This window comes from Saimiri boliviensis, chromosome 17 (genome assembly GCF_048565385.1).
Source record: "Saimiri boliviensis isolate mSaiBol1 chromosome 17, mSaiBol1.pri, whole genome shotgun sequence".
NCBI classification, from domain to species: domain Eukaryota; kingdom Metazoa; phylum Chordata; class Mammalia; order Primates; family Cebidae; genus Saimiri; species Saimiri boliviensis.
This window is the reverse complement of record NC_133465.1, coordinates 22253210-22280434: the sequence shown is the minus strand read 5'-3', so window position 1 is coordinate 22280434 and position 27225 is coordinate 22253210. Positions and strand designations below refer to the sequence as shown.

General features: G+C 47.2%; 1 protein-coding gene across 3 annotated transcripts in view; it reads left to right on the top strand.

Annotated features, from left to right (window-relative positions):
• Positions 1 to 27225, top strand: part of SMG6 (SMG6 nonsense mediated mRNA decay factor) — a 255604-nt gene that overhangs the window by 119317 nt on the left and 109062 nt on the right. For all 3 annotated transcript variants that reach the window (XM_003933086.4, XM_010343667.3, XM_010343666.3), the window contains exons 11-13: positions 7866 to 7982; positions 9516 to 9684; positions 22040 to 22241. In XM_003933086.4, the coding sequence (XP_003933135.3) occupies positions 7866 to 7982; positions 9516 to 9684; positions 22040 to 22241 (488 nt within the window). The remainder of the gene's footprint in view (positions 1 to 7865; positions 7983 to 9515; positions 9685 to 22039; positions 22242 to 27225) is intronic.

Genomic DNA, 27225 nt, shown 5'->3' with positions numbered 1-27225 from the left:
TTTCATGTTCAGAGCAGAAGAGAGAGGGGCAATTGGAGTGTGAAGCTGGAGTCACAGGGATTTGAAAATCAGATATGCAAACAATGTGGCCATGAGAGCAGACAGAACTGGATTCAGATCCCAGCTCTGGCACTTACTAGCCTGTGTTATTGGGCAGATCATTCAGCCTCCCTGAGCCTGTTTCCTCAGATGTGAAAAAGGGGAATAATACTTAAAAACCTGTTGTCAATCTTTGAGATAATGCATGTAAATATTCTTTGCTTAACATAGGTCTCAGAATACCTTAGTTATGATGTCTGGCCACAGTGGAATCATGTCATTCTTGGTTAGCTCCACAAGTGAGAGAGGCAAGTGTGCCTACTATTATGAGCAGCAAATGTTTCTTGAACCTCTTTATGGTGCTAATTTTCAAGGATGTGAAGTCTTGACATAGCTCTTGCCCTCAAGGGGCTTATAATTCTGTTGCGGAAACATACTGTATGTGTAAAAATTCCAAGACAAGGTATTGCTGTTAAGTTCCAAATAGGTGGGCAGACAATGTGCATGCATCAGAGAACTTTCTCTGGGTTTTGTTTGCACTTTTGTATCCTGTCCATTGAGGTGGCTTCTGGATGTTGTTGATGAGAATGTGTGGAGGTGGGAGAGGGTGTGTACAGATTTAGGGGAAGGGTGACATGTGGGAATATGTAATTAATTTTTATACTTTCCCCAGTAAACCATCGACCCTTTTTATGATGTCATAAGGGATTCCTTAATTTTGCAGCTGCTTCCTGATTACGTCAGAGAGGAGCCTCTCACCCCACAGCCTGGAGCTGTACTCATACAAGAACTGGAAACAAATGAAGTGCTGAATATCTAATGGCTTCCACAGGGAGCGCCAGTTCAGACTTCCCAGGCCTCCTCTTGCTAGGTCTTCCTCAAGTATTTCTGACCCCCTGAAGTGTCTTTGTTCTGGAAAGACAGGACTTGGCCCAGAGCCAAGAGGGAGGGGGCCTGGGGACTCTTCCACACACAGGCACCTCTCTCCCTCCAGGTGTTTGGCAGTCCTGAGTTTCTGCCCCTTTCTTGGATCTCGTTTGGTGAGTCATTAGTCTTGAGTTTTCAGGATCCTTCCGGAACCTGCCGAGAATATCTGTGAGAGTCTCTGACCTGTTCCAGCAGTCTTCACCCCTGCCTCCCCTCCAATAGCATTATCTCCACCTTCTTTTGATTTTTCTTTTCTTTCTTTTTTTTCTTTTGGTAGAGACAGGGTCTTACCGTGTTGCTCAGGCTGGTCTTGAACTACTGGGCTCTCAAGCAGTCCTCCCGCCTCACCATCCCAAAGTGCTGGGATTACACACATGAGCCACCACGCTTGGCCTCTTTTGATTTTCTTGCTGCAGTAATTTTTTATGAAGTGCTTTACTTATAATTTCTCTTGCTTCAAACAAGTTCATGCTCTCTTAGCTTCCCAACTGGTCTCCCTCATTGTTACCTTTCTCCAGCTACCTTGATTAGCCCTAAATGCTTTAGCTAGATTAATCTTTATGAAATAGTTCCTCTTTGCCTCATTCAAGAACTTGAGTGGGTGCTCCCTCACTGTTGAGTCAAGTTCACACGCAGTACTTACATGCCTCAAGCAGTACATGTGGTCCTTCCTGCATCTTTTTTTTTTTTTTTTTTTTTTTTTAAGACGGAGTTTCGCTCTTGTTACCCAGGCTGGAGTGCAATGGCACGATCTCGGCTCACCGCAACCTCCGCCTCCTGGGTTCAGGCAGTTCTCCTGCCTCAGCCTCCAGAGTAGCTGGGATTACAGGCACGCACCACCATGCCCAGCTAATTTTTTGTATTTTTAGTAGAGACGGGGTTTCACCATGTTGACCAGGATGGTCTCGATCTCTTGACCTCATGATCCACCCGCCTCGGCCTCCCAAAGTGCTGGGATTACAGGCTTGAGCCACCGCGCCCGGCCTCCCTCCTGCATCTTACAACTCCATCGCTGTTCGTCTCTTCCAGCCCAGCTTAGAAATGGTCTCTTCCGGCTGAGCATGGTGATTCATGCCTCTAATCCCAGCACTTTGGGAGACCGAGGCAGGTGGATCACTTGAGGCTAGGAGTTTGAGACCAGCCCGGCCGACATGGTGAAACGGTGCGTGCCTGTAATTCCAGCTACTTGGGAGGCTGAGTGGGGGGATTGCTTGAACCCAGGAGGCAGAGGTTACTGTGAGCCAAGATTGCACCACTGTACTCCAATCTGGATGACAGAGTGAGAATCTGTCTCAAAAATAAAAGTAAAAATCAAGGTCTCTTCCATGAAACCTTCTTCGATACATGCTAGCTGAAATGATTTTCTTTCTCTCCGGTGACAGAAACACACCTCACTTCCATCTTCCTTACATTGTCTTGAATTAGAGTTACTTGAATATGTATGTATTCTTCCTGTCTTCCTTACTAGATTATTATCTTCTTGTAGACAGGATCCTACTTTCCTTTATATCCTCCACGGTTGGGCACTCAAGTGTTTTCAGAATTAATGGGAGAGGTCATTTTGTTAGGAGATTGAGATTTCCTTTGCCCCCATATCTCCCTACTTTCAGAAGAGCTTTAGAAGAAACCAGTTTTATAATCTTGGGAAATCCGAATGGAACACTGACAATGAGGGCTCCTAGGGAGGAAACACTGCCCTCCACCTTCTTCTGTCTTGTTTTGGTGCATTAGGCCATTCTTGGATTGCTACAAACAAATACCTAAGACTGTATGATTTAGAAAGAAGAGAGGTTTCATTGGCTTGCACTTCTGCAGGCCGTACAGGAAACATGTTGGCTTCTAGGGAGGCCGAAGGAAGGCTACAGTGACAGCAGAAGGTGAAAGGGGAGCAGGCACTTTACACGGTGAAAACAGGAACAGAGTGGGGTGGTGCTACATACTTTTAAAAGGCCAGATCTTGCAAGAATTCACTCACTACCACAAAGACAGCACCAAGCCACGAGGGATCCTCCCCTACGATCCAGACACCTCCCACCTCCTACCCGGCCCCATCTCCAGCCCTGTGGATTGCATTCGACATGAGATTTGGGTGGGGACAAATATTCATGCCATGCCACTTGGCTATATCAGTTTAGGGAGATGTTATGGCTTTATACTCAGTCAGCCTCTGTTTTGCCATTGTGCATGAATAATGCTTTGGTGTATTAGTGCCTGATTCTGCTAACTCATTCGTTCTGCTCCTCAGGGAATGAAATGATGAAAAGGCATCTCTGCTTTTGCTCTGAGATTTTGTTCTTGTCTGGTCTTACACAGCGACTCCTTCCTCTACCTCCTCTTCAGCTAGCAGCTGCCACAGGGAACTCTGTGGCTCAAGCAGCAGCAGCTGAAAGATGCTCTCACTGCCCACTTCCTGTAGACAAGGAGGTTTTGGTGGGCTGCTCAGGAACCGTGCCAGCCTTGTGTCTGACTTGTAACTGACTCATGAGAAAAGCAGCCTTATGTCGGAAAGATAAGAGCCAATAAATCGCCTCCAGGTGGTGTTAGTTTGGAGGTGACTGACCATTTGTTTCCCTTCTTTGGGAGGAGACAGTGGGGAGGAAATTGGTGAGTAAGTGGTCTTGCCTGCATTTTTCTCCAGTTATGAGTGAAGTAGCTGAGCAGATATTTGATTCTCTGGGCTAGAATGGCTAGTGGAGCTCAGTGCCCTCTGAATCCCTTCTGCTGCTGTCAGAGTACTAGACTTAGGTCTCATCCATCCTGTGTCTTCTCTTCATTGCTCTTCTTAGGCTCTTGCCAGGAAACGGGCCGTGTGCACGAAGAAGGGAACTATGATAGTTCCATTGCTGCCAGATTTTTCTGTGACCAGCCAAACTCCATCCCACTGACACTGGTTTCCCTCAAATCTCTCCCTGACAAAAACATGGTACCCTGTCCTGGTGTTGATTAGAAGCAGTGGTTCTGAACCACCATCCCTTGGCTCAGCTTAGAGGGCCCAGGCAGGTGGGCCTGCTTCCCATCCCCTGCTCTTCCCTCTCCACCCCTCCTGCCTCAGTCCCATTTCCTGCGGGAGGATGCTTTGCCATCCTGGAGCTGTCAGGCACAGCTTTGCTTTGGCAGCACCATCGCACACATACTGGTGGGAGAGGGGACGTGTTTATCACTTTTCCTGGAGATTATCTGTTTAAGCACTTCTCTGACAGTTACAATAACAAGGGCAGTGTGTTGTGTTTCCCAGCAGAAGGACACTTGCTGTTGAAAGATGTATAGCACTAATTAGAAATACATAACATCCGGCCACATGGCAGCCTTCTCCCGGCCGCTCCATTTCCTGATTTCATGCAACTTTGACGACAGTTGGTTTATGTTTTCCATGAATATGTTCTCAGAAAAAATGAGAAAGTCTCCCTGTTATATAGGAGGAAGAAGAATATTTCTGTCTGAGCAGGTATTTGGCCATAGAAATAATAGGAGCTGTGGTCACCTGCCAGCATGTGGGAAGGGGCAGAACCAAGTTCAGACCTCAGGTGACTTTCTTAGTAAGAAATATTTCTGCCGGGCGCGGTGGCTCAAGCCTGTAATCCCAGCACTTTGGGAGGCCGAGGCGGGTGGATCACGAGGTCGAGAGATCGAGACCAGCCTGGTCAACATGGTGAAACCCCGTCTCTACTAAAAATACAAAAAATTAGCTGGGCATGGTGGTGCGTGCCTGTAATCCCAGCTACTCAGGAGGCTGAGGCAGGAGAATTGCCTGAACCCAGGAGGCGGAGGTTGCGGTGAGCTGAGATCGCGCCATTGCACTCCAGCCTGGGTAACAAGAGCAAAACACCATCTCAAAAAAAAAAAGAAATATTTCTGTCTGACTTCCTTAGCGAAAACCATTACCCTAAACCCTTAAGCAAGGCTGCTTTTGGAAAGAAGGGGAAAGGCTGTTTCACAATGTTAATGAGTTCCTCAGCTCATGTCATGCTCCTGCTACCTGACACAAAGCCAGAGGAACCTAGGCAAATACCAAGGCAAACAATGCCTTTTCCTCCCCCACCCACATCACTTGTTGGCTTGGCCCAGCCCAACCCTAGGGATATATATGGGCATTCGTCAGACTAGGGCCAGTTTCCTAGGTCTAGCCCCAAAGTGGGTGGACTCTGGGAACCTGGATGCTGTTTTCCTACCCACTTGTGTAATGGCAAATGCTTTCAAGGAGTCGTGTTTGATGGTTTCCAGCCTGCGGAAGCCCATCCCATGGAGATACTATGCACATAGTGCGTTTTGCCCTTGGGGCACTGGGCCCAAGTTGTCATGGTTACTTGGATAAATAACAATTTTCTTTACCTATTAAAAGGTCCTAAGTTTGCAGAGACCGTGTTTTATTTGTAGCTCTGTGCTCCGTGATACCTTGTACAGAGTCTAGCATACTCTACATGCTCAGTATATGCTTGAAGTACCACTGAGCCATGGAGAGGGACAGGCCTTCCAGGAGGTACTCCAAATAACATGGCCAGTCAGAGGTCTGACCAGCACTCAGACATGCTGACCCCTCGATTGTCTGTAAAATCTCCACCTGCTTGATTACAGCAGAGCAGCTTACTGGTTAATACTCCGCATCAGGTGGACCAGACACATAAGCAGGCAGTGTTATCAAACCTTTCTTCAGGAGGGGGCTGAGGGGTGGGGGAGTCGAGGTGACATAACTGTCACCAAGGACAGAGCAGTCATGAAGCTGCCTTCTAGCTGCTGCCCTGGGAAGTGGCTGAGTGCTTTCAGATCTATACTAAAGAGATTCCATTTCTTGCTACCTTGCCTGGTCTCCAGACCTTACTGCAGGAGCCTTTAAAAAAGGACCCCACCTGGAGTCTGCAAGGACCACAGATCCCATTGTTCTTAAGCAGTTCATTCTCCCCTTTGAGCCCTAGTCCCCCACTTTGAGCTCTGAGACACAGTCTAGCCTGGGATTGCCATTTGTCATAAAAATAAAAATAGGCTTGGTGAAAGAAATCTCCCGTCTTCTCCTTGTCCAGGCTAATCAGAGTGTCTTATTGTAGCCTTGTGCTTCATGAAATCCCAGTCTCTTGGAGCCAGGACATCCCCCTCCATCCCTGCTAGCCTTCTGAGTACAGGTAACTTCTGCCCGGTTGATGAGGGGCACTAATGTTTACTCAGAGTGTCAGCTGCCAGGCTGTGGGCTCCACTTGTCCTCTTCCAGCTCCCTCTGTTCTGGACTCACTCCTCCTTCCCAGCTCTGTTGCTATTTAGAGGCGGGATGTCGTCTGGGCGTGGCAGTGGCCTGGACTGAGCAGGGCAGCACTGACAGTGCTGGTGCCTGTGGGGAGGGTGAAGGGGAGAAATTGTTAACTTTTCTCGACAACTTACATGTCTTCCCCTTTCCTGCTTGCCATCCTCCCTCTTCTTGGCCCTTGGATCTTGTTTTCTTTCTAACAGAGGTTTAGGGCCTTAACAGGACAGGAATGAGAGTGGTGCCCTTGTCTTATCACATGGATTGTTACCACTTCCTTAACTGCCTGCCACAGTTGAGTTGGAAAGTTAGAGGGTGACATTCGGGACCAGTCGGCATCTGGAAGGATGGTGGGAAAGCCGCAATAAAACAATTGCTACACTGATGCTATTCATATGTTGGGCCATTCTGAGCAGCAGCCTGCTCCTTCTTACGCCAGTACTTTCAGAAGTGGTTTGGGGCTGGCTTTGTGTACCCCAATCATGCTTGCTCCTGGGTAAAGATGATAAGGAATCATAGGGGTTGGGTTACATCTCCTGGAGTAACAACTTCACCTGGGCCCGATTTGCAAGACTAGTGAACTGATGAGAGGGCTCCTCTTGGCTATTGAGGTTAAAATACAGGCAGGGACAGAGATCAGACATGTAGCTAATTATCCTTTTAACACTTGGGAGATTCTGAGAGTTCTCCTGTATTAGAGAGGGAATTAACAGATTAGCTGCTGCCAGAGCTAGTGAGCCTGGCCCCTAATTCTATCTCCTGTGGGTATGTGGTGTCTCCTTCTCGGAGGCTGCGTGTTGGACTGCTGCCTTCTGTGTGTCACCAGCTCCTCTCAAGGTCAGATGACGTGGCTTTCGAAAAAGGCCACTGATGAAGATTAGGGACAGGTAGATTTTTGGGAGTATGTCATGTAGCTCCCACCAAAGAGTTAAGTCTGCCCACCAAAAAGATGGCTTCTTTCAGCGACCTGCAGCCAGAAGGAAGTTAGTTAACCAGGCTGAAAAAGTAACGGAAAGAGGGTACTGGTATTGGGAGCCAGATTTATTTTTTAGCAGCAGGGGAAGGAATTTGTGAAAACAGAAAACAAAACTGATTAAGTGCTTATTATGTGCCAAGACTATTCTGCATAAAATTAACTCATTCCATGAAAATAGGTTATTTGTGTCATGTGTGTTTTCTTAGGAGGAGGGACATAGAGGAAGTAAGGATGGAACAAAGGTTGGTGATTCGAGAGGATCGTTTTTAAATGTGTATTTTTCCAATCTTAATTGAAGACTGTGCTCCTGTTACATGGTCGATAGACTGAGTTAATTAAATCTGAGTTCTTGTTACCATAGCTTTACTTTATCAGTAGGCAACTAAAGGCAGAGACTGTGCAGCTCCAGCTGAAACTGCCCCTCCTGAGGCAAGTGTTCCTATAGAAGGGATGTGGAATTGACACTGGTGACCCTTATAATCTTATCAAACACATACCCTATGCCAGACCTCATGGTCAGTGCTTCACGTGCGTTTGTACTTAGCTGTGTGACCACTCCGAGAGGGGCAACAGCCCCAGTCTTCAGTAAGGAAAAGGAACTCGGTAACCTGGCCAGTGATGTGTGTCTTGTAAGGAAGGGAAAAGTAGCCCTTGTCCCCCGGGGTGCTGAGAGTTTCATTTGCCTCTCCTCAGACTGCTTCTCGGAGGAGTGCCGCTCTGTGATCCAGGAACAAGCTGCAGCTCTGGGCTTGGCCATGTTTTCTCTACTGGTCCGGCGCTGTACCCACTTACTTAAGGAGTCTGCCAAAGGTAAGCAGGAGAAGCTCCCTGCCTGCTGGGCTTTCCAGCTGCCTGGCCTTGTCCAGGCAGACTTCACCAGGCCCTGCTGCTTTCTCGGTGTGTTCTCCCTGCAGCCCATTCTTCCTCTTACAACATGCCCTCTTCCTTTTGCCTGCCTAGCCAGTCCCATTGCCTTGTACAGCCTGATCGTCTCTTAAGGCCCTCTCCTCCTTTTTGGAGAACTCTTTTCCTCCCTCTTTTTTCCTTTTAGTAGTTAGGATTTTCACTGTACCTATCAGCTGCTGCCTGTTTCTGCATCTTTAGGAAACCAGAAAAGTTAGTTTCCATAACTGATGTTGCGTTTTTCCCGTTTATCTCTGTGTTTCTCTTTGTGTGGCACTTGGTGAGTTCTTTCACCACTGTGGACCAGATAGAGCAGGTGCTGTTTATAGCCCTTAGGTTGAGACAGTATCCCATATCCTTTAAGGCTGCCCTTAGACGTCTAAGCCTGATTGCTGTGGCAGTATAAGGAAGGGCTGAAGGTTAACAACTGCCTTTTTAGGTCCTAGATCAATGTTAGTGACTTAATGAGACGCCACTATCACCTGCCACACCAGCTCTGTGAGTGTCCCCAGCTTCGGAGGCTGCCTTTTTTTTTTAAGGACAGAAGGACTACTTTTTATTTTGAAATTACTTCAGATTTACAGAACAGTAGCAAGAATAGTGCAGAGAATCTTATATACCCTTCACCCGGATTCCCCAGTTTCCATTTTACCATGTGGCCTTAGTTCTTTCCATGCACACATACTTAAAAGTTATTATTCCTTTTCTTCTGAACCATTTGATTTTAAGTTACAGAGTTGGTGGCCCTTTAACCCCAAATACTTGACTTCATATTCCTAATAATAAAGATATTCTCTTAATAACCATTCTCAAAATCGGAAGTCAGCATTGATACAGGACTATCATTGAATCTACAGACCTTATTTAGTTTGTGCCAATTGCCCTAATTCCTTTATAGCAAGGGGGAAAAGGCCTTTTTCTGCTCTAGGATCCAGTGCAGGAGCACACTTTGCATTTAGATGTCCCCGTGTCTCTTTAGTGTCCTTTAATTTGGGATGGTTTTTCAGTCTTTCTTTGTCCTACATGTCCTTATCATTTTCGAAGAATATAAATCATTTGCACAGTGTCCCACAATTTGGGTTTTTCTGATGTTTCCTTATGATTACATTCAGGTTATGCAGTTTTGGCAAGAACTCTGGTGACATCTTGGTACTGTGCTGAAGGAAAGCTGGAAGGGTGGGTTAGAGGCCAGAGTAGAGGCTTCAGTCAAGCCACAGGTGAAGTCAAAGCAGTTGTGTCCAGGGGCAGACCCAGTACACTGGTTCTCTCTTTGTCCTGCTTTTCAGAATCCTCTTAGGTGCTGGAGCTGGTCCTCGCTTCTGGGCCCAGGTTTCCTGTGGACTTGGTCTCCCTTCCCTAAGAGCTTGCTGCCGTCCCAGCGCCCCAGGCCTCACTCGGGGGCTACAGCATAGGCCCAGTTCTCACCCTTTGCCTCTGCAGCTCAGCTGTCCTCTCCTGAGGACCAGGATGACCAAGACGACATCAAGGTGTCTTCCTTCGTCCCGGACCTGAAGGAGCTGCTCCCCAGTGTGAAAGTCTGGTCAGACTGGATGCTCGGCTACCCGGGTACCTGGAATCCTCCTCCCACATCCCTGGACCTGCCCTCACAGTGAGTTGACCTGCCCATTGCTTTGGCACCACTGGCCTGGACCCGCCCATGTTCCTGCAGCTCTCCTCTTCACCCTGCTCTCTGTGTCTGCCCACAGCCTGCTTGCTTCTCTGTTCCTTCTTTATTTGAACTTTTTTTGAATACTTTCCCTGTCCTCTGATGTTGTAGGTGATTTTTTCCTGTTCTCTAGGCTTCCCCCTCTCCTCACACTTTTTTCCTCTCACTCTCCATGTAGTTACTTGTTCTTGCTCTCGCTCCCTCATTCTCACTCACCATCTCTGCAGCTGCCCCTGGAGGCTGGATTTTTGTGGGGGTGTGTGTGTGTGAGACTTTGTGTCTGTTTCTTTCTCTATTAGTTTTTCTATGCATCTTTTTTTTTTTTTTTGAGGCAAAGTCTCACTGTCTCGCCCAGCTTGGAGTACAGTGGCATGATCTTGGCTCACTGCAACCTCCGCCTCCCGGGTTCAAGCAATCCTCCCACCTCGGCCTCCCAAGTAGCTGGGATTGTAGGCACGCACCACCATGCCTGGCTAATTTTTATGTTTTTAGCAGAGATGGGGTTTCACCATGTCGGTCAGGCTGGTCTCAAACTCCTGACCTCCAGTGATCCGCCCTCCTCTGCCTCTAAAAGTGCTGGGATTATAAGTGTGACTACCATGTGCGACCAATATATCAGTTTGTGTCTGTGCTGATTCTGGATCCGTGTCAGTCTGTGTCTGCTTTGGTCCCATCCATGTCTGTGTCTGTAATTATATGTTCCTGGATGTCTGTGTTCATGTCCATATTTGTGTATAACTGTGTCTCTGTATGCCAGTCTGGGTCTCTCTGTTTGGGGGGATTTCTGTGTATGTGGGTCTGCCTGTATGTGCCTGCCTTGCCTTTGACCTACCTGCCTGTCTGTCCTGGCCTGTTTCTGCCTGCCTGCCTCTGCCTTTCTTTTTGCACCTGCTGTCGTCTGTCTCTGCTGTGTGTGTGTCTGTGTGTGTATGTGTGCGCGCGTGTGGAGTATGTGCACGCACCTACATCAGGGGTCAGCATACCATGCCCCACAAGCTAATAATGGTTTACATTTTTAAATGGTTTAAAAAAATCAAATGAGTACTATTTCATGACTCATGAAAATTGTGTAAAAGTTAGATTTTCGTGTCCATAAAGTTGACTGGAATATAACCATGCTTGTTTGTTTACACTGTGTCTGTGGCTGATTTCACACTACAGAGCAGAGTGGAATCGTTGCCACAGGCTATATGGTTCACACTGCCTAGAATATTTGCAGTCCAGCTCATTACAGAAAAAGCTTCCTGATTCCGATCTCTGTCCATGTTCCATGTGTCACATTCTTCTTTGTGTTAGCCTCACTGTGTGTGTTCATGTTTGTACAATAGTATCTTCATGTATGTATGTGTAGGCTCCATCTGTTCAGCCCTGTTGACTGTTCATCTCTCCCTCCTGTTCCCTTTAATTTCTCCTCCTTCCTTTCTCTTCCCTCCCTCCCTCCCTTCCCCGGCTCCCTCCCTCCCTCCTTTCCCCGGCTCCCTCCCTTCTCCTCTTCCTTCCTTCCCTCCCTCCCTCCCTCCTTCTTTCCCTCTCTCCCTCCCTCCCTTCCTTTTCTTCCTTCCTTCCTTCTCTTTTCTTCCTCTTTTTCCTTTCTCCCTCCCTTCCTACCTTCCTTTCACAAGGTCTCACTCTGTCACCCATGTTGGAGTGCAGTGGTGCAATCACCGCTCACTGCAGCCTCAACTTTCTGGGCTCAGGTGATTCTCCCACCTCAGTCTCCCAAGTAGCTGGGACTACAGGCATGCACCACCACGCCTGGCTAATTTTTTGTGTTTTTTCTTTTTAATAGAGACAGGGCTTTGCCATGTTGCCCAGATTGGTCTTCATCTCCTGGGCTCAAGCAGTCGACCTTTCTCGGACTCCCACAGTGCTGGGCCTCTCTTTCTTCTTATCTCTACTCTTTCTTTTCTTTTCTTTTTTTTTTTTTGAAATGGAGTTTCGCTCTTGTTACCCAGGCTGGAGTGCAATGGCGCGATCTCGGCTCACCGCAACCACCGCCTCCTGGGTTCAGGCAATTCTCCTGCCTCAGCCTCCTGAGTAGCTGGGATTACAGGCACGTGCTACCATGCCCAGCTAATTTTTTGTATTTTTAGTAGAGACGGGGTTTCACCATGTTGATCAGGATGGTCTCGATCTCTTGACCTCGTGATCCACCCGCCTCAGCCTCCCAAAGTGCTGGGATTACAGGCTTGAGCCACCGCGCCCGGCCATCTCTACTCTTTCTTAGTGTCTCTGTCTTTCTCTGTTTCACTCCTGCCCCCCATTTCTCTTTCCCTCTTCCTTTTCTTTCCCTGCCCCGCATCCTCTGAGTTGTGTTCTTCAGCTGCTGCTATGTACCCAAAGCCCCTTCATGCTCTGTGTTAAGCATTTATGTGTGTTTCAGAACAAGCATCCTTACCCAGTACCTCATGATTTATCTCCAGTCTTCTTTTCTGGAGAGAAATAATACTGGAGGATAGATTGTGGAGACCCTGGCCCCTGTGGAGGGAACTTTTGGGTAGTAGAGAAGGGAGCTTGTCTGGCTTGGAGACCAGCCATGTGAGTTTCCCGGACTCATGGGTGACCTACAAAGGGAAGGCTAAAGCATATATTTCTGGGCAGCAGTTTCTGTGTGAACTGTGTAGTCTGACTCTTCCACCTTTCTTCTAAATGTTTGTGTTGTCCTCACCTCAAGATGCACCCCTATTAACCTCAGATTCCCCATGCCCTCCCCACCTCTAGCTCTGTAACTGCGTGGATGGCACTCACAGCATCGGACTGTTCTCTGTGTCCTATCTGTGGGCCTCCTAGGTTTCCAAAATGCACTCCAGGCTGAGGCCTTGGAGCCCCAAGCTGTGCAGCTGGGGCCACACAATGGAACTCTGGATCTGCCAGCTAGAGGACAGCTGTTTCTCAGCAGTGATCCCCAAAGAGGTAACATGTACAGCCTCAAACTTTTCAGGCTACTCATCTGTAGTGAGGACTAGGCAGTTGCAGTTTTGAAAAGAAAATGCCAAGAAAGGACTCAGTTCTCCAAGTATCTAAGCTACTGCTTCTGAACATGCGCAGGGGTCACTGAGTGTCCCTTCCTTCCTCTGAGGTCGGGAGGCAGGCCATCTCTCCCTGGAGCCTGGGCCTTCCCTGGGTCACCTCCTTACAAGCACAGGTCCCTCAGACAGGATTCACACAGCCCCTGTTTACCCATATCCTGGGCTCTCTCACGCACCATGTCTCACTTCATCCCTCCTCCCTCTCTCACTCCCTTTTGGCTTTTGTTTGGCTGAGGAAATGGAAAGCTCACACAGGAAGTGCTGGGCCTCATTTGCTTGAGATGCTGAGTCTGTTTTCTCTTTGGATGCTGCAACAAATGGCCCGTTGCCGGCGCTGTGAGCTGCTGCCCATCTTTGGGCAAGGGCTCAATCTACAGCCAGGCACGTGGTCCAAGCTACAGCCATCCTCGGCTGGGCTTCACATTCTGGGCTACAGAAAGGCAGAGGGGGTTGGGACACTTGAGTCTTACTTGCTTAGTCTTTTCAGACTTCTTCACAAGGAGAGCAAATCTGACCAAATAGTGTATTGAATTTAATTGCCCAGTAAATACGTTACTATAGCTGTGGATACCACTTTCTTTCTCGTGAAGCCAGTCTGGGTTAGAGAAGTCAGTGTAATAGAGGAAAAAAGTCTCCTTCTGTGGTCTCTCTTTCTCTCTCTCCCTCTCTCTGCAGTTAGGATCAGCAGCTGGTTATCTCTGGAATGCAAGTTTAAGCTTGAAAAAGAGGCTTTGCTATCCTGGTGCCTGACCCCAAAGCATGGCTGTTTAAGGACTGTTTGCCCTTCAACAGAGCAAACCTGGCCTGACTGCCACTGAGGGTAGTCCTACCACATACCCTTCAGATCAGAGGACTGGAAAAGTGGAATAAGACTTCACCTCCCTTCTTTTGTTTGCCATATTCTTGTATAGCTTCCTAATACTCACTAAGTAAATACTCTGGTTGAGAGATTGGCAAGGTATGGTGGTTCTGTGGGTTTCAAACTTTATCTTAGGCCCACCAATCTTACATTTTGAAGAGGCTTTTCTTTTAAGGTCATAGAAAATAACACACCCCAATGGTTCTGTAGACGTCAAAACCGTAATCCCCTGACACTTGTAAAGTCCTTGTTGCTGCTCTTCATTTGAAGGGGTTAGAAATGCTCCCAAGAGAGTAGGAAGGAAATGGTGGCTGTTCAGTGCCCCTTCTTGGCATGCTTTCATTGCCATTTGCCTGCGTTTGTTCTTTACAAAGATAAATTTCTCTGATCCTAAGATAAGGTGACCACAGAGCCTATATTTCCGACACAGAGGAAGTCCCCTTTGCTTTTTCTCCAGAAACCCCATTTCCAAATGGTCCCTCTGACGTGTTGGACCCTTGTTTCATCTCTCTTCCTTCATTCCCTTCCTGTCTTTTCTTATGCACTTAGAGAATCATTGCACAGCGTCTTCCCCTCTCCTAGGGGAATTCCAGAGTTCATTACTGGTTTCCTTGGTTCTCTCCTCTTCGCCCGTGTTCCTCTTCTTTCCAGTCAAATCCACAATAGCAGACATACGTGGAACACCTAGGATGAGGATGACAGAATATCATTGGCACTGCAGAGTGAAAAGGGCAGGATTGCTGGGCATTTGTGCCTTCTTTCACTGTGGCACCAATTAGATCTGTATGCTAGAGTCAGCATCCATGGAAGTGATTTCCCATTTGTACCTTTAGGGATTGTAACAAAATGGCTTCATAATCCCAGGAGATGGTTGGTATCGAGGATTACAGCAGGGTGTGGACAGTGGCCTCGGGCCACTGTGAAGGACGGTGTAGAGTGCTTTGGTCTATTTAGAACAGACTGCTGTGTTTGGAGGGGCCATCTTGTTGCCCTATCTGCTAGCATAGTTTGTGTTTCCTTCCATACCAAGCCTCTGGTGAGAAGGGAGAGGCAGCTGCACCTCACTTCAGCAAGTTGAGCACAACGAAAGTTGTGCTGGAGAGGAGTAGAGCGACAGGCCTCATGAACCTGAGCAGAGTGACCCCTTGCATCCCAGGACCTTTGGCAAGGCTAGGGCAGTGGGACAGCCTACCTCATTTTAGTCTCTGCTGAGGCCAAATCTTCACTTATCCTGATCTCTAGTTCTCAGTAAGTGAAAGAGTCAGGGGACTTTGAGAACATCCAAACCTAGCCCAGCTGTGGCAGTTGGTTTATTGCTTTCAGCTGGTACTTGAACCCAGGTCCTGGTCTTGGAGGCTTTCCCAGGTCTAATCCCCAGAGCTTTCTCTGCAGCTGTATGACACTGCGCTGACCCCGAATGAGGATAGGAAAATAGAACCCGTGCCAAGCCAGAGTCTCTTTTTCATTTGGAGTCTGGCTGTCTGCCCATGACCAGGGTTACATAATGGGAAACATAGCTGGGGCTCTGGAGAGCCCGCGTTTCACCAGGCTGCCCAGACCTTCGTATTCTGATGCTATATATCTTCCTAATTGTAGCTCGGATGCATTTATCACACTGTTGGATTGGAGTACTGTTTAAAAAAAAAAAAACTCTAGAAATTCTTGTACTTGCTGCTTTTCCATGGTTTGTCTTACATAGTCTATAGAACACCCTGGAAAGGTTCATAGGGAGCCCTCTGAGGTATTGTCACGCAGGGAGAAATAGGGATACATAGGGCGTATGCAGTAAGCTAATTTCCTCAGGGAGCCTACATGTGTTGACTCTGTAGATGAGATAGAAATTCTCGAGTTAAAAAACAAATAGTTGACTCACCTTCACAGGGCAGCTCCGAAATAAGAACTAATCCCAAGTCTCATCGGCACCCCTTCAAGGACGCTTAATACGTCTTCGCAAAAGGGCATTTTAGGAGGTCACTGAGTAATAGTCCATCAGCACTTCCCTAAAGGAAGTGGTGGTGACTGTGGGAAGCCCCTTTGCTACCCTGGCTCCCCACCCCGTCTCCCTGGCTCCGGGTTGGGGCGTTAGCATTACAGCCTGGCACCAGGGGGTTCCTCTTCCTCCAAGTGCTGAGTGTGGGGCACACGTGATCTCTCCCACGGCAGGAGCTCCTGTCCCCTCCCCACGCCTCCCATAGGACTCCTTGTGAGAGGAAGGGGTGTTGGCCTAAAGCTCCAGTCTGACCCCAGCAGGGTACAGCAGCTGACCCCAGGGAGAGTACTTTCCAGCTCTGAGCTGAGGTTATTTGGGTCCAGTGTGTGCTAAACTAAGAAGACGTGTTGGAGTGGTTACAGCTAAAAGTTTGGAGAGGCAGGAACCGTGAGAATCCGCACCAGGGAGGCCGCCGAGGGCTCCACTCATGCCGTGGAGATGTCAAAATCCCCTAGGGGCTGCTCTTTCCCAAACATGCAGTGCTGATGGGTTTAACACACCATAGTGATATGACAGAGGCTATACATGTGAGTGTAGCTTTGGAGAACCGAAATCAAATAAGGCACTGACCCCGCAGAGGTTGGGGCAGTGTATAGTAGAAGTTCTCTGAGACTTGAGAAATCCTGGAACTAGGTTGCTGTGACCTGTTGCTGGCCATAGGGTTCCAGCTGCACTGCTTAGAACATGGAGAGGTTTCTGTTCTTGCAGAAGGGCAGGATGACTGAGCTTCAGAATTTGATTTGCCCTTTTGGGCAGAATTGATTTAGGGTGAGTACTCTCACAGAGGCCCAAGCCGACTTGTTTGTATAAACTAGAAAGATAGAAGGGACTATCCTCACACCTAAGTCTTACACACTTTAGTGGTCACCTGATAAACCTCATTCTTAGAGGATAGCATCTTCCTGCTCATGTTTTAACTCCTGGAATGGTGATGTTTGATACCTTTGTGTCTTCTTTGTATCATGTGGCATCTAGATGACACATTGCTGCTAGAAATCTCAGGGAGCTGCCTAGAATTCTCCCCTCTCTATCCCAACTCAAGGCCTGCCGAGCTCGTCAGCCGTGGGGTACCACAATCCAGTCCTTAGCTCACTGCGAACAGTTGGCATGACATCTTGGCTTCCCAAGAGGCGTGCTGAGCCATTTCAAGCCCAGGTATTATTCTTTTAACTCTACCATACTTGTTGGATTCAAGTCCATTCCTGCTATTAGTTGCTCACTTCCTGCGGTTTTCTCCAATGGAGTGAGAAGTTCTTCGTGGTAACAGTGGTCTTATGTTAGCTTCTGACCCTTACCTGGAGAGTTGTAGGCTAGGCTGTAATGGCCCACAAAGAAACAGTTTGAAACAGTGGATGCTGCATGTCTTCGGCATGGTTCTCTTGTTACAGCCGTTTGTCTGTCTTTGTGTCTGTACCTCATGATCAACCTCTTTTTTAGCTTCCTTGTGCCTAGCTTCTGTGCCATCCTGGCCGTGTTTCCAGATCCCCTCACTCCAGGAACCAGAAGACCCAACTAGTTTCCCATCTGTACTGCTTCTCTGATCTTCCATGGCTCGGAAACACAATGCACGGCTTCTTCTCACTCGGCTCTTTCCGGGTTTGTTCTGCAGCTGTGGAGTTTGAATGTTAGTGTTTAAACAAGCTGGTATTACACAGGAAATGGCCACCTCCACAGGCCCCAGCAGGCTTGTAACATGGGGTCATTGTACTTGATATTAATCACCAGTCAGCTTGTTCCCCCACTAAAATATGAAGGAGTGTGTGAGTGCTTAGTCCTCCTTAGACTTGCCAGAAAGATGGACTGAGTTTTGGTCAGGCGTTAGTGCTCCACTGTTTTCAGACTCTCTCCTCCTCTCAGTCCTGCCCCAGTGGAACTTTCAGAAAAAGTCCTACCTGACCCCTTCCCCATGAAGCTGGCAGACTGCCTTTCTGAGTTCTGGGCAAGATGGTATATTATTGCAGTATAGCATGTCTCACCTGTCATACCTTAATCTGCCAGAGGATGCTGTAGTTGGGTAACATCTCCTGTGAGAAAAGCAACATTTTAGGAACACAGAAACCCATGGCCCCTGTGAGAGCAGGGCTTCTGAGTTCCCTGGGCTTCAGCTGCCTTTCCACAGCTATTTGCAGAACTAACCCCAGCCTGAAGGGTTAATCTGACTCCCCAGTCAATATCCCCAAAACAACCAGCCAGGAGTGTGTGTTGGTTTGTTTCTGTGAAATGTGTTTCCCCAGTCACCTGGGCTGGCCTGGGCTGCATTGTATCGGCCAGCAGCTGCACTGCACTCAAACTGACAGATACATTAAACTTTGGAATTCTGAGGTAATAAAAAGTAAATTAACTCTTATTTTTTTCCTTTCCTAGTGGAGTAAGTGAATGCATGTCTGTAGGGAAGCAAGTGAGCCTTGGTTCTGAGTGCATACTTCTAACTAGTCACTGTTGGTTTGTCCCAAACTAGGATCTGGCTTTCAAACTCCATCCAGGGGTCTGCTTTCCTGGTGTGTGGTGTGTTCTGTGGGCTTGGGCCAGTGGGTCACCTTGCAACTGCTGATCCCTGCTCACTAATCACACCACAGCTGCTGAGAGACTCCCTTGCCATCATTCTGGGAGCCATAAACAGGCTCATTGGACGCAGTTTCGTAGTCTGTGGCTGCTTTGTGTCTGCTTGAAGAGTCCACTCTAACTTTAGTGGGATATCGTGGGCTCTGGGAGTTTCCCTAAAATCTACATTGAACCAGAACAAACTGGAAGGACCTGCCTGAGCCCAGAGCACTCTAAAGGGTCCATTTCGAATCAAAAGTCATTTCAGATTATTTGGAAAACCTTTGGGGAAGTTATTTCCCAAGTGTTTCCGAAAGATTGGCACCTGTTTATAGATCCTCATCGCCACCCAAATTTGACCTTTGGCTCCTTAGCCCGGGCCAACCTTGAATCCATAGGGTCTAAGGGCTGCTGTTGGGTGAAGGTTAGAAGGTGATCCTGGATGAGATGAGGAACTAAAGCAGGAAGAAGCTAAGCTTTTCCCCTTCTACAGACAGGAAATCCTATGTTCATCCACAGAACTGACCTCCAGCCCAGAGGCCTGACTGGGTAGGCTGAGGTGATGTTGCCCAGGTTTCAGGAATTAAACCTTTTTAATTCCTGAATTAAATGTCTTTTGCAAGTCATTTAATGACTTTTGCAAACGTCTTAGCTTTTGAGTTTAGACATCTCATCTAGTTTTTCAAAGCAGCTTTTCTTTTTAGTTTCCTGACACTTCCTCACTCCTGTAGAGAGTCACTGTGTAGCCCGCGGGTCTCTGAGTAGTTGTGTTTCTGTCCGTGGTGTTCAGTGGAAAGAGATAACTGAGGATGGGAAATGTAAACTGAGTTTGGGTAGTCCCACTAAGATACCAGAAGAAGGCAGCTACTCAGCGTCAGGACAAGACCAGTCTGAATTCACCAGAGCAGACATGACCTCTCATTGAAGCATATTGTATGTTTCCTTGGTTCTGCACAGCCTAGCTTGGCTCTTGGACCACTTTTATATATATTTCTGAGTTGGGAACTCAGGGCACTCCCTGTCTTTTGGCATCAGCTGCTGTCTTATAAATCAGCATTCAGGTAGGGATTCTCATCCACCTTATTTTTGCAGTGAGTCTTAAGGTTTTGGTACAAGGTGGGTGGTAATGGGCAAAAAGGCATATGTGGGCAGGGGTCCCTAGTGGTGGGACCAGCAGTCCCTGGGAGGAGTCAGTTTTGGTTTATCTGAGCCGTAGGGGACAGGAGAGCATGGTAATGAGAACCACATGGTACCACATATTTCTTCATCTTGGATCCAAGATGGTAGGGGTGGGAGGATGAGAGAGGGATGTGGGGCCTCCCACTGTGGCAGCCGTGGGTAATTTTCGGCCGCCTCTCTCTGGCTGGGGATGCTGCTGCCCATACCACCCCCCAGCCCCCAGCTATGTCCTACAGCAGCCTTGACCTGCACAGCACCAGCCAGGGCCCTCAAGCCAAGAATTCAGCTGGGAGACTTTTCACCTTCTTCCTTCTCACTGTCGTCTTTCCTGTTTATTTTCCAAATTGCTGCTCTGCAGCCGAGCAGTGCCTGTTGGCCAAAGCTCACCAGTGCTGTGGGATCAGACACAGGCAGTGGGCTCAAGTGGCCAGCAGGGCACTGGGGGAGGAAGCGGGGAACTGGAAGAGCCTCCCTGTGCGTCTCCCATGGGCAGTACTAACCTCGGAGGCGGCCCTGAGCAGCCCTATCACATCCGGTGCTTGTCTCTGCAGCCGGACCGGAGGATAAACTATCAGGGCTGTGGGGCAGTGCATCATTCCTCTTATTATTTTCTCCTCTGCAGATGGGGTCGTGGAAAGTTCAGTTCCTTTTAACCCTCGAAGTTCTGTTTATTCTACAGCTGGTAGCCTGAATGCCGCGTTTCCCATTACATCACAAAGGAGCTCAGGCAGATCTCTGCACAGAAACGTGTTGCAACTGTTTATTTTTTTCCATATTTAAACATTTCTGACAGCCAAACCCGGCTGAGCCAAAAGATGGAGCTTTGTGAATGAGTCTGGTTGTCGGTGTCTGCGCTGAGAGAGGCTTTAGAAAACTCGTCCCTCCGGTGATTCTTCCCAAACATGTTCTTTTTCTTGGGTAAAGCCTGTGAAGCGAGTTACTTCTGCAGTACACGTGTGTTGATTATGTGCCATTGTATGATTAATGGGGCTGTGTTCCGCCTGGTTCCCAGGACACTCTTGAAAACAAGATGTTTCATTTCATTGCCTTTTCCTAGTACAGTGATTACAGTAAATAAAGCAGCGCAGCCTCTTTCCACCTGGAGCCAGTCAGGGAGTTCCCATACCTCTGTTCCACTTTCTCCCGCACTGTCACCTTCTGTGGCATATCCCTTGGATGCTTTCTTTTCTGCCATCTCCCAAAGATTTTTAGTCTCCAGGAGAAACAAGTTGCTTAGATCTGAGGCCCCTCCGTAGTAGGACTCATAGGCAGTAACTCCACTGGGGAGATTCCAGATGATTCTTCTTTGTTGTTTTTATTGAGAGGGTCTCATTATGTTGCCCAGGCTGGTCCTGAACTCCTGGCCTCAAGTGATCCTCCCTTCTCGTGTTCCCAAAGTACTGGGATTGTAGGCGTAAGCCACCATACCCAGCCCAGGATGATTCTTATAGCTCTCTTTACATACTGCCTCTTTCCACTCTACCTTTTGAATCTAATTGTGAAGCTTTTCTTTGTCATTATCCTGTACATCTCTTCTTTCAGAGTAAAACTTAGTATCCATAGGATACTATCTGTTCCAGACTCCCTGGTTAAGTGTCTCTTTGGAGAAGAAAGCCAAGTCTGTAGACTTGGCAGGTAGACTTGGCAGGTCCTATATCTTTACCACAATTTGTAGTATCCCTGGGCAGGCAAGAAAAAAAGAAAAGAAAAGAAAAAAGCTTATGGATCCTCAGCACCCACCAAAGTAGGAATCTGACCCACAGGCAATTTTTGACAAGTGATGGTGACAGAGAAATGAACCTTTTTTTTTTTCTTCTTCTTTTTTAAAATAATTCTACCCTGAAATTTCAGTTAGGGAGAGCCAAACTTTGCAGTTTCAAGGTTTCTTCTCAGATTCTATCAGGACCTGGTGATAGCAGTTAGGACAGCCAGCCATACCAGTTTGCCCAGGACTGGGGGAGGTTTCTGGGGATGTGGGACTTTCACTGCTATAGGACAGTCCCACACAAACCAGAATGGTTGGTCACCCTGTATCCCTGTATCTAACCTTCCACAAGTGAGAGAAAGGAGAGGCATGGAATGGCTGAGACAGTGCTGATGAAATGTGTAAGAGGCTTTACCTTCCTGTGAGGATGTTGATGGCCCAGAAATGAGGTTGACTGATTGATTGATTGCCTGTTTATATACAGGGAAGAGAGTTCTAAAGCATTGTAGGAGGAAAATCTGCGTGACTCTTTCTGTATTGTGACGAGACCCACAATGGCTGTGGCTGGAGGAGGAGAGGCTGGTGCTCAGTTGCTGTCTGTATGGCATATACTGGACTGGACAGCAGTGGGGGATTCTGGGAGCAGCCTCGGGCACTGGGTGTCTAGAGTGTTTGAGTAAGCGTCTCAGGCACACTGTCTGGAAAGATGACAGGACCCTGTATTAGTCAACTGATTGTCTAAATTCTTTTTCCTCTCTGGTGAGGATTAAAAACTCCCCCTAATCAATTTCAACTTTGCGTAGCTCCACATACACATACCTCAGATTGGTACCTTCGGCACAGTTTTGTTTCCTAGCATTTGGGGTCCGATTTCCTGGCAGATACCAGCCTAGACAACATTTGCCGCAAGTACCTCCCTGATCATAAGTACTGAGAATACTTTTTTTGACTGGTCCCTCTTTAGAGCTGCTCTTTTCTTACCTTATTTCTCACAGTGTTGCTGTGGATGTGTGGTCGACGCTGGCTGATTTCTGTAACATACTGACTGCAGTGAATCAGTCTGAGGTGCCGCTGTACAAGGACCCGGATGATGACCTCACCCTTCTTATCCTGGAAGAGGATCGGCTTCTCTCGGGCTTTGTCCCCTTGCTGGCTGCCCCTCAGGACCCCTGCTACGTGGAGAAAACCTCGGACAAGGTCAGCGCCAGGCCAAACATCCCTCCCCATTTGCCCCTCCTCTTAATTCTCCAGACTTTTTTATTCTTGGGAAGTTTTCTGTGCAAATGGAACATGATTAAGTCATTGAGAAGGGTGTTAAGGGAAAATATCGACCTTTTAGCCGCTGACATCCAGCTCTGTGTCCTGAAAAAAAAAAAAAAAAAAAAAAACCCTCTCGACTTCCTTTGGTGTGTGTGTGTGCTCGCTGGCATGTTGTATATACGATCATTTCCTCACTTGTTTAAATAGTGCAGCTTGTGTTGGCAGTGCTCTCACTCAGCTCCAAATGGTTTGCATCATGCTTAAAGCACCCTCCTTTCTCCCCCCTTCCTTCTCCCCCCCCCCCCACCACAAAACTCTGCACTAGGAAAACAGCCAGGGCTTTTTCCCTTCTCTAAGGAGGAGAGTGATAAATAGGTGACTAGAGAGAAGCAGACACCATGTGTTAACTTAGAAAAAAAAAAAACTTTGAGGAATATGAAGCATTCCCCACTGCCTGGTTTCTATTTTCCTTCCTCTGAGGACTGTGTTTTAACCTGAACGTTTTTCTTGCCTGTCTGTTTATAGAAAACAAAGCCCATTCCCTGTTGCGCTGATGGGGACTATGGAGCTCTTAGTCTGTACGTAACAGTTGGGTTTTCAGCCAGGTAAAGAGTAGAGTAGTCCAGTCAACTTCACATTTCCCACATACAATAGCAGTTACTAGGCTGGGGAAGTAGCACCCACAGATCTTGGGAGCAAAGTGCTCTGTGGAGGAGGCAGGGAATACCCTGTGACTAACTTCTGCAGAGGAGTTAGCATCCCATCCCCTGTGAAGAGGCCTTTGGGGAGGGTTCCACAAATGTCTTCTCAGGAGGAGGTCTTTTGACCTAGATGAAGTCCAAACTAGGGACACAGGTAGAGTTTAAAAAAAAAAAGTAAAAATTCCTAACGTGAACCACAGCTGCGCGAGACTTCATACAGAATATAAAATTTTAAAAACTTGTTCTTTGCCTGTTGCAGTGGCTCACACCTTTAATCCCAGCACTTTGGGAGGCCAAGGCGGGTGGGTCGCTTAAGCCCAGGAGTTCGAGACCATCCCGGGCAACATGAGAAAGCTGTCTCTTTAAATAAAAACAAAACAACAACAACAACAACAAAAAACACCTTGTTTTTAGTATAAAAGAGTATTTCTTCACTGTAGAAAATTTGGAAAACACAGACAAATAAAAAGAAAAATTACCCGTCATCCTTCTTTCTACCCAGAAGTAAAAACACTATTACTTTGCAAATCATATGTAATTTGTAGTACACACACACTTTCATTTTCAGTAAAACTGGAGGTCATATTATATGTTTATATGTACTATTTATTTATTTATTTGGAGATAGGTCTCACTCTGTTGCCCAGGCTGGAGTATGGTGGCACAATCTCAGCTCACTGCAACCTCTGCCTCCCAGGCTCAAGCGATCCTCCTACCCCAGCCTCCCGCATAGTTAGGACTTAGGCACCCACTTCAATGCCTTGATAATTTTTGTATTTTTTCTAGAAATGAGGTTTCAACATGTTGCCAGGCTGGTCTCAAACTCCTGAGCTCAAGTGATGTACCTGCCTCAGCCTCCCAAAGTGCTGGGATTATAGGTGTGAGCCACCATGCCCAGGTGTATGTACTATTTGTAATCTGCTTTTTTCCTAATATTTAAAATATATTCTTATATGGAGTCATTTTTATAGTTACCTAGAATTCTTTTATATTCCAAGATTTCTTTAACCAGTCTTTGCTTTATTGAACCAAGAGAATGTTCCCAACTTTTTTACAGTTATAAACAGTGAATCAATTTTTGGTAGCAGAATTTGAGCATATATTCCCTTTGGTTAAATTGCTTAAGTAGATTAAGGTTGTAGACACTGATACATCAAAAACTTATACTCTTTGGATGCATTTAATGGCTTCTGGAGCTTGGGAATCAGAGAACCTCTCTTTCCCAAAAGGAATACTTATTTTATGCCTTTCCAACAAAAAACTTAGAGTGAATTTCTGCTCTTCTAGTCTCAGAATGGGAAAATCATGGGGATTTGTAGTCTGTGAGGCTGAGTACAGCTAGCAGGTTGTTTTATACTTGTGGAAGATGTTGAGTTAGAAGAGAAACTGGATGGCCTGGCTTGGGCCGGAAGTATCCTCATTCTCTTCTTTTGTGATCGTGGGGTGGTCTTGATGCCAGAGGTTGCTTTTGGGAGTTCGCTATGGAAGCTGTCGTTAGTGTGGGACAGGTGCTGACTAGAAGGGTTCTGATCAGCTTCAGACTTCCCATGCCCCGTCTTCCAGCTTTGGTGTCGGGTACCACGCATGCGTGCTGGCTCAAGGAGAACACAGAGCCAGGAGACTAACCAGTTTCAGAATTCCCACGCCCCATCTTCCAGCTTTAGTGTCAGGTACTAAGCATGCATTCTGGCTCGAGGAGAACACAGAGCCAGGAGACTAACCAGCTTCAGACTTCCCACACCGCATCTTCATCTGCTCTCCAGCTTTAGTATCGGGTACCACACATGCGTGCTGGCTCCAGGAGCACACAGAGCCAGCAGAGCAGCCCTCAGCCTATGTAGTGATCCACAGGCTACCTAGGGTGCAGTTGCAGCTCAGTGAGACTCAGGTAGGTCTCCACGTCAAGGACTGTGAAATACGTATGTCACACCTAACATGTCCAAATCCAAACTCTTGAATCTGGCCCCACCCCTACTCACCAACCTGGTCTTCCTTTACCCTTCCCCATCTTGGTAAATGGCAGCTTTGATTTTTGGGTTGCTTGTGTCAGAATAACCCTGATCAGGGTTATTCTTGGCACTTCTTTCTCACACCTCCATATCAAATCCATCAGCAGTTAATGTCTTCTTTACCTTCAGAATACATACAGATACAATTGTGTCTCACCACTGCACCCCAGTGCAGTTGGTTGCAGTGCCTTTTAACTGCTTGCTCTAGTTCTTTTCCCCTTCTAATCTTCAGTCTTTTTTTTTTTTTTTTTTTTTTTTTAGACAGAGTCTTGCTCTGTCTCCAGGCTCCAGGCTGGAGTGCAGTGGCACAATCTCGGCTCACTGCAACTTCCGTCTCCGGGGTTCAAGCAATTCTCCTGCCTCAGCGTCCCGAGTAGCTGAGACTACAGGCGTGCGCCACCATGCCCAGCTAGTTTTTGTATTTTTTAGTAGAGACAGGGTTTCAGCATGTTGTCCAGGATGGTCTTAATGTCTTGAGCTCGTGATCCGCCTGCCTCGGCCTCTCAAAGTGCTGGGATTACAGATGTGAGCCACCACACCCAGCCTCTTCAGTATATTTTAAAAATATCAGTAAGATATGTCAGTTCTTAGTTCAAAACTTTCTAATGGTTACTCTTCTCACTTAGAGGCCAGAGTTTTAACAATAGCCTACAATGCCCTCCATTATCTGACCCCACCTTCATACCACTCCCAAGCTCTCTAACCTCAGGTCCTGCTGCTGTGGTTGAACCCAGTATGTCACATTGACATCCTTGCTGTTCCTCAAACAAACCAAGCGCTCATGCCTAAGAGTCTTAGCAGTTGCTCTTCTCTTCACCAGGAGCACTCTGTACTCAGCTGTGTGCCTCTCTCACTCCCTTCTAACTGTCACGCTGGTAGAGAGAGCTTCCCTGGGCACGTTGTATAATCACATAAAGTGTTACTCTGCTTTATTCTCCATCCCTGGCAGGGGAAAATAACATCTGCTGAGTATCGTGTCAGTCCCTAGGCTAGGTACTTCTTCTGTACAGTATTGCATTAAGTTCTCTAAATAAGCCTGCCATGTAAGGATTAGTACCTTCCTTTTTTAAGAGATGGGTCTCACTTTATCATCCAGGCTGGAGTCAGTGGCACTATCATAACTCACTGCTACCTCAAATTCCTGGGCACAAGGAATCCTCTTGCCTCAGTGGGACCTCCGTCTCCTGGGTCCAAGTGATTCTCTTGCCTTAGCCTCCCAAGTAGCTGGGATTACAGGTGCACCACCATACCCACTTAATTTTTTTGTATATTTGACTAGCTGGAACTATAGGCATATGGCACCATGCCTAATTTAAAAATTTTTTTGTTTTTTATAGAGACAAGATCTCACCATCTTGCCCAGGCTGATCTCAAACTCCTAGGCTCAAGTAATCCTCCTGCCTTGGCCTCCTAAAGTGCTGGGAATATAGGCATGAGCCACCCCCTTCAAATTTTGTAAAAAAGGATAATGAGCCTTAAGAGAAAAGAATGATGTTAAGCTCATATGGGTCATCTCTATGCCCAACCTAGGAGATTAGTATGGATGTGTCAGGGAATCTTTAGGCTGAACTCTTGACCTTTTAGAAATCTGCAAAAGGGGGCCAAGCATGGTAGTTCACACCTGTAACCCCAGCATTTGGGAGGCCGAGGCGGCTGGATCACTTAAGGCCAGGATCTCTAAACCAGCCTAGGCAACATAGTGAGACCTTGTCTCTACAAAAAAAAAGTTTAAAAATTAGCCAGGTGTGGTAGGAAGCGCCTGTAGTCACAGCTACTCAGGAGCCTGAGACGGGAGAATTTTTTAAGTGCAGGGATTTGGGGCTCATTATGATTGTGCCACTGCACTCCAGCCTGGGTCTCAGAGCAAGAACCTATTTGAAGGAAAAATTAAAGAAATTTGAAACATATAAACATTTCCTCCAGCTTCTAGTGTTCATTACTAAGAAATGTAAAACATATCTCAAGTGCTTGTCAGTGGCAGCAGTGCGAGCAGTTTTATTACTGGTTGAGATTAGTTTCATGTTTGGTCCAGACTTGATGCTTATTTTGCAGATATTTACTAAACACATGTTGCCAACACAACCTGGAAGATCCAGACACATAAGGCAAATGTTTTCCTAGTTTGGATAAAGATGTGAGTGGCAACAGAAATTAATTTGAGTCTAAAGGCAATGAGGAGTTCCTGAAGTTTTGTTGAGCTGGTAGTATCCC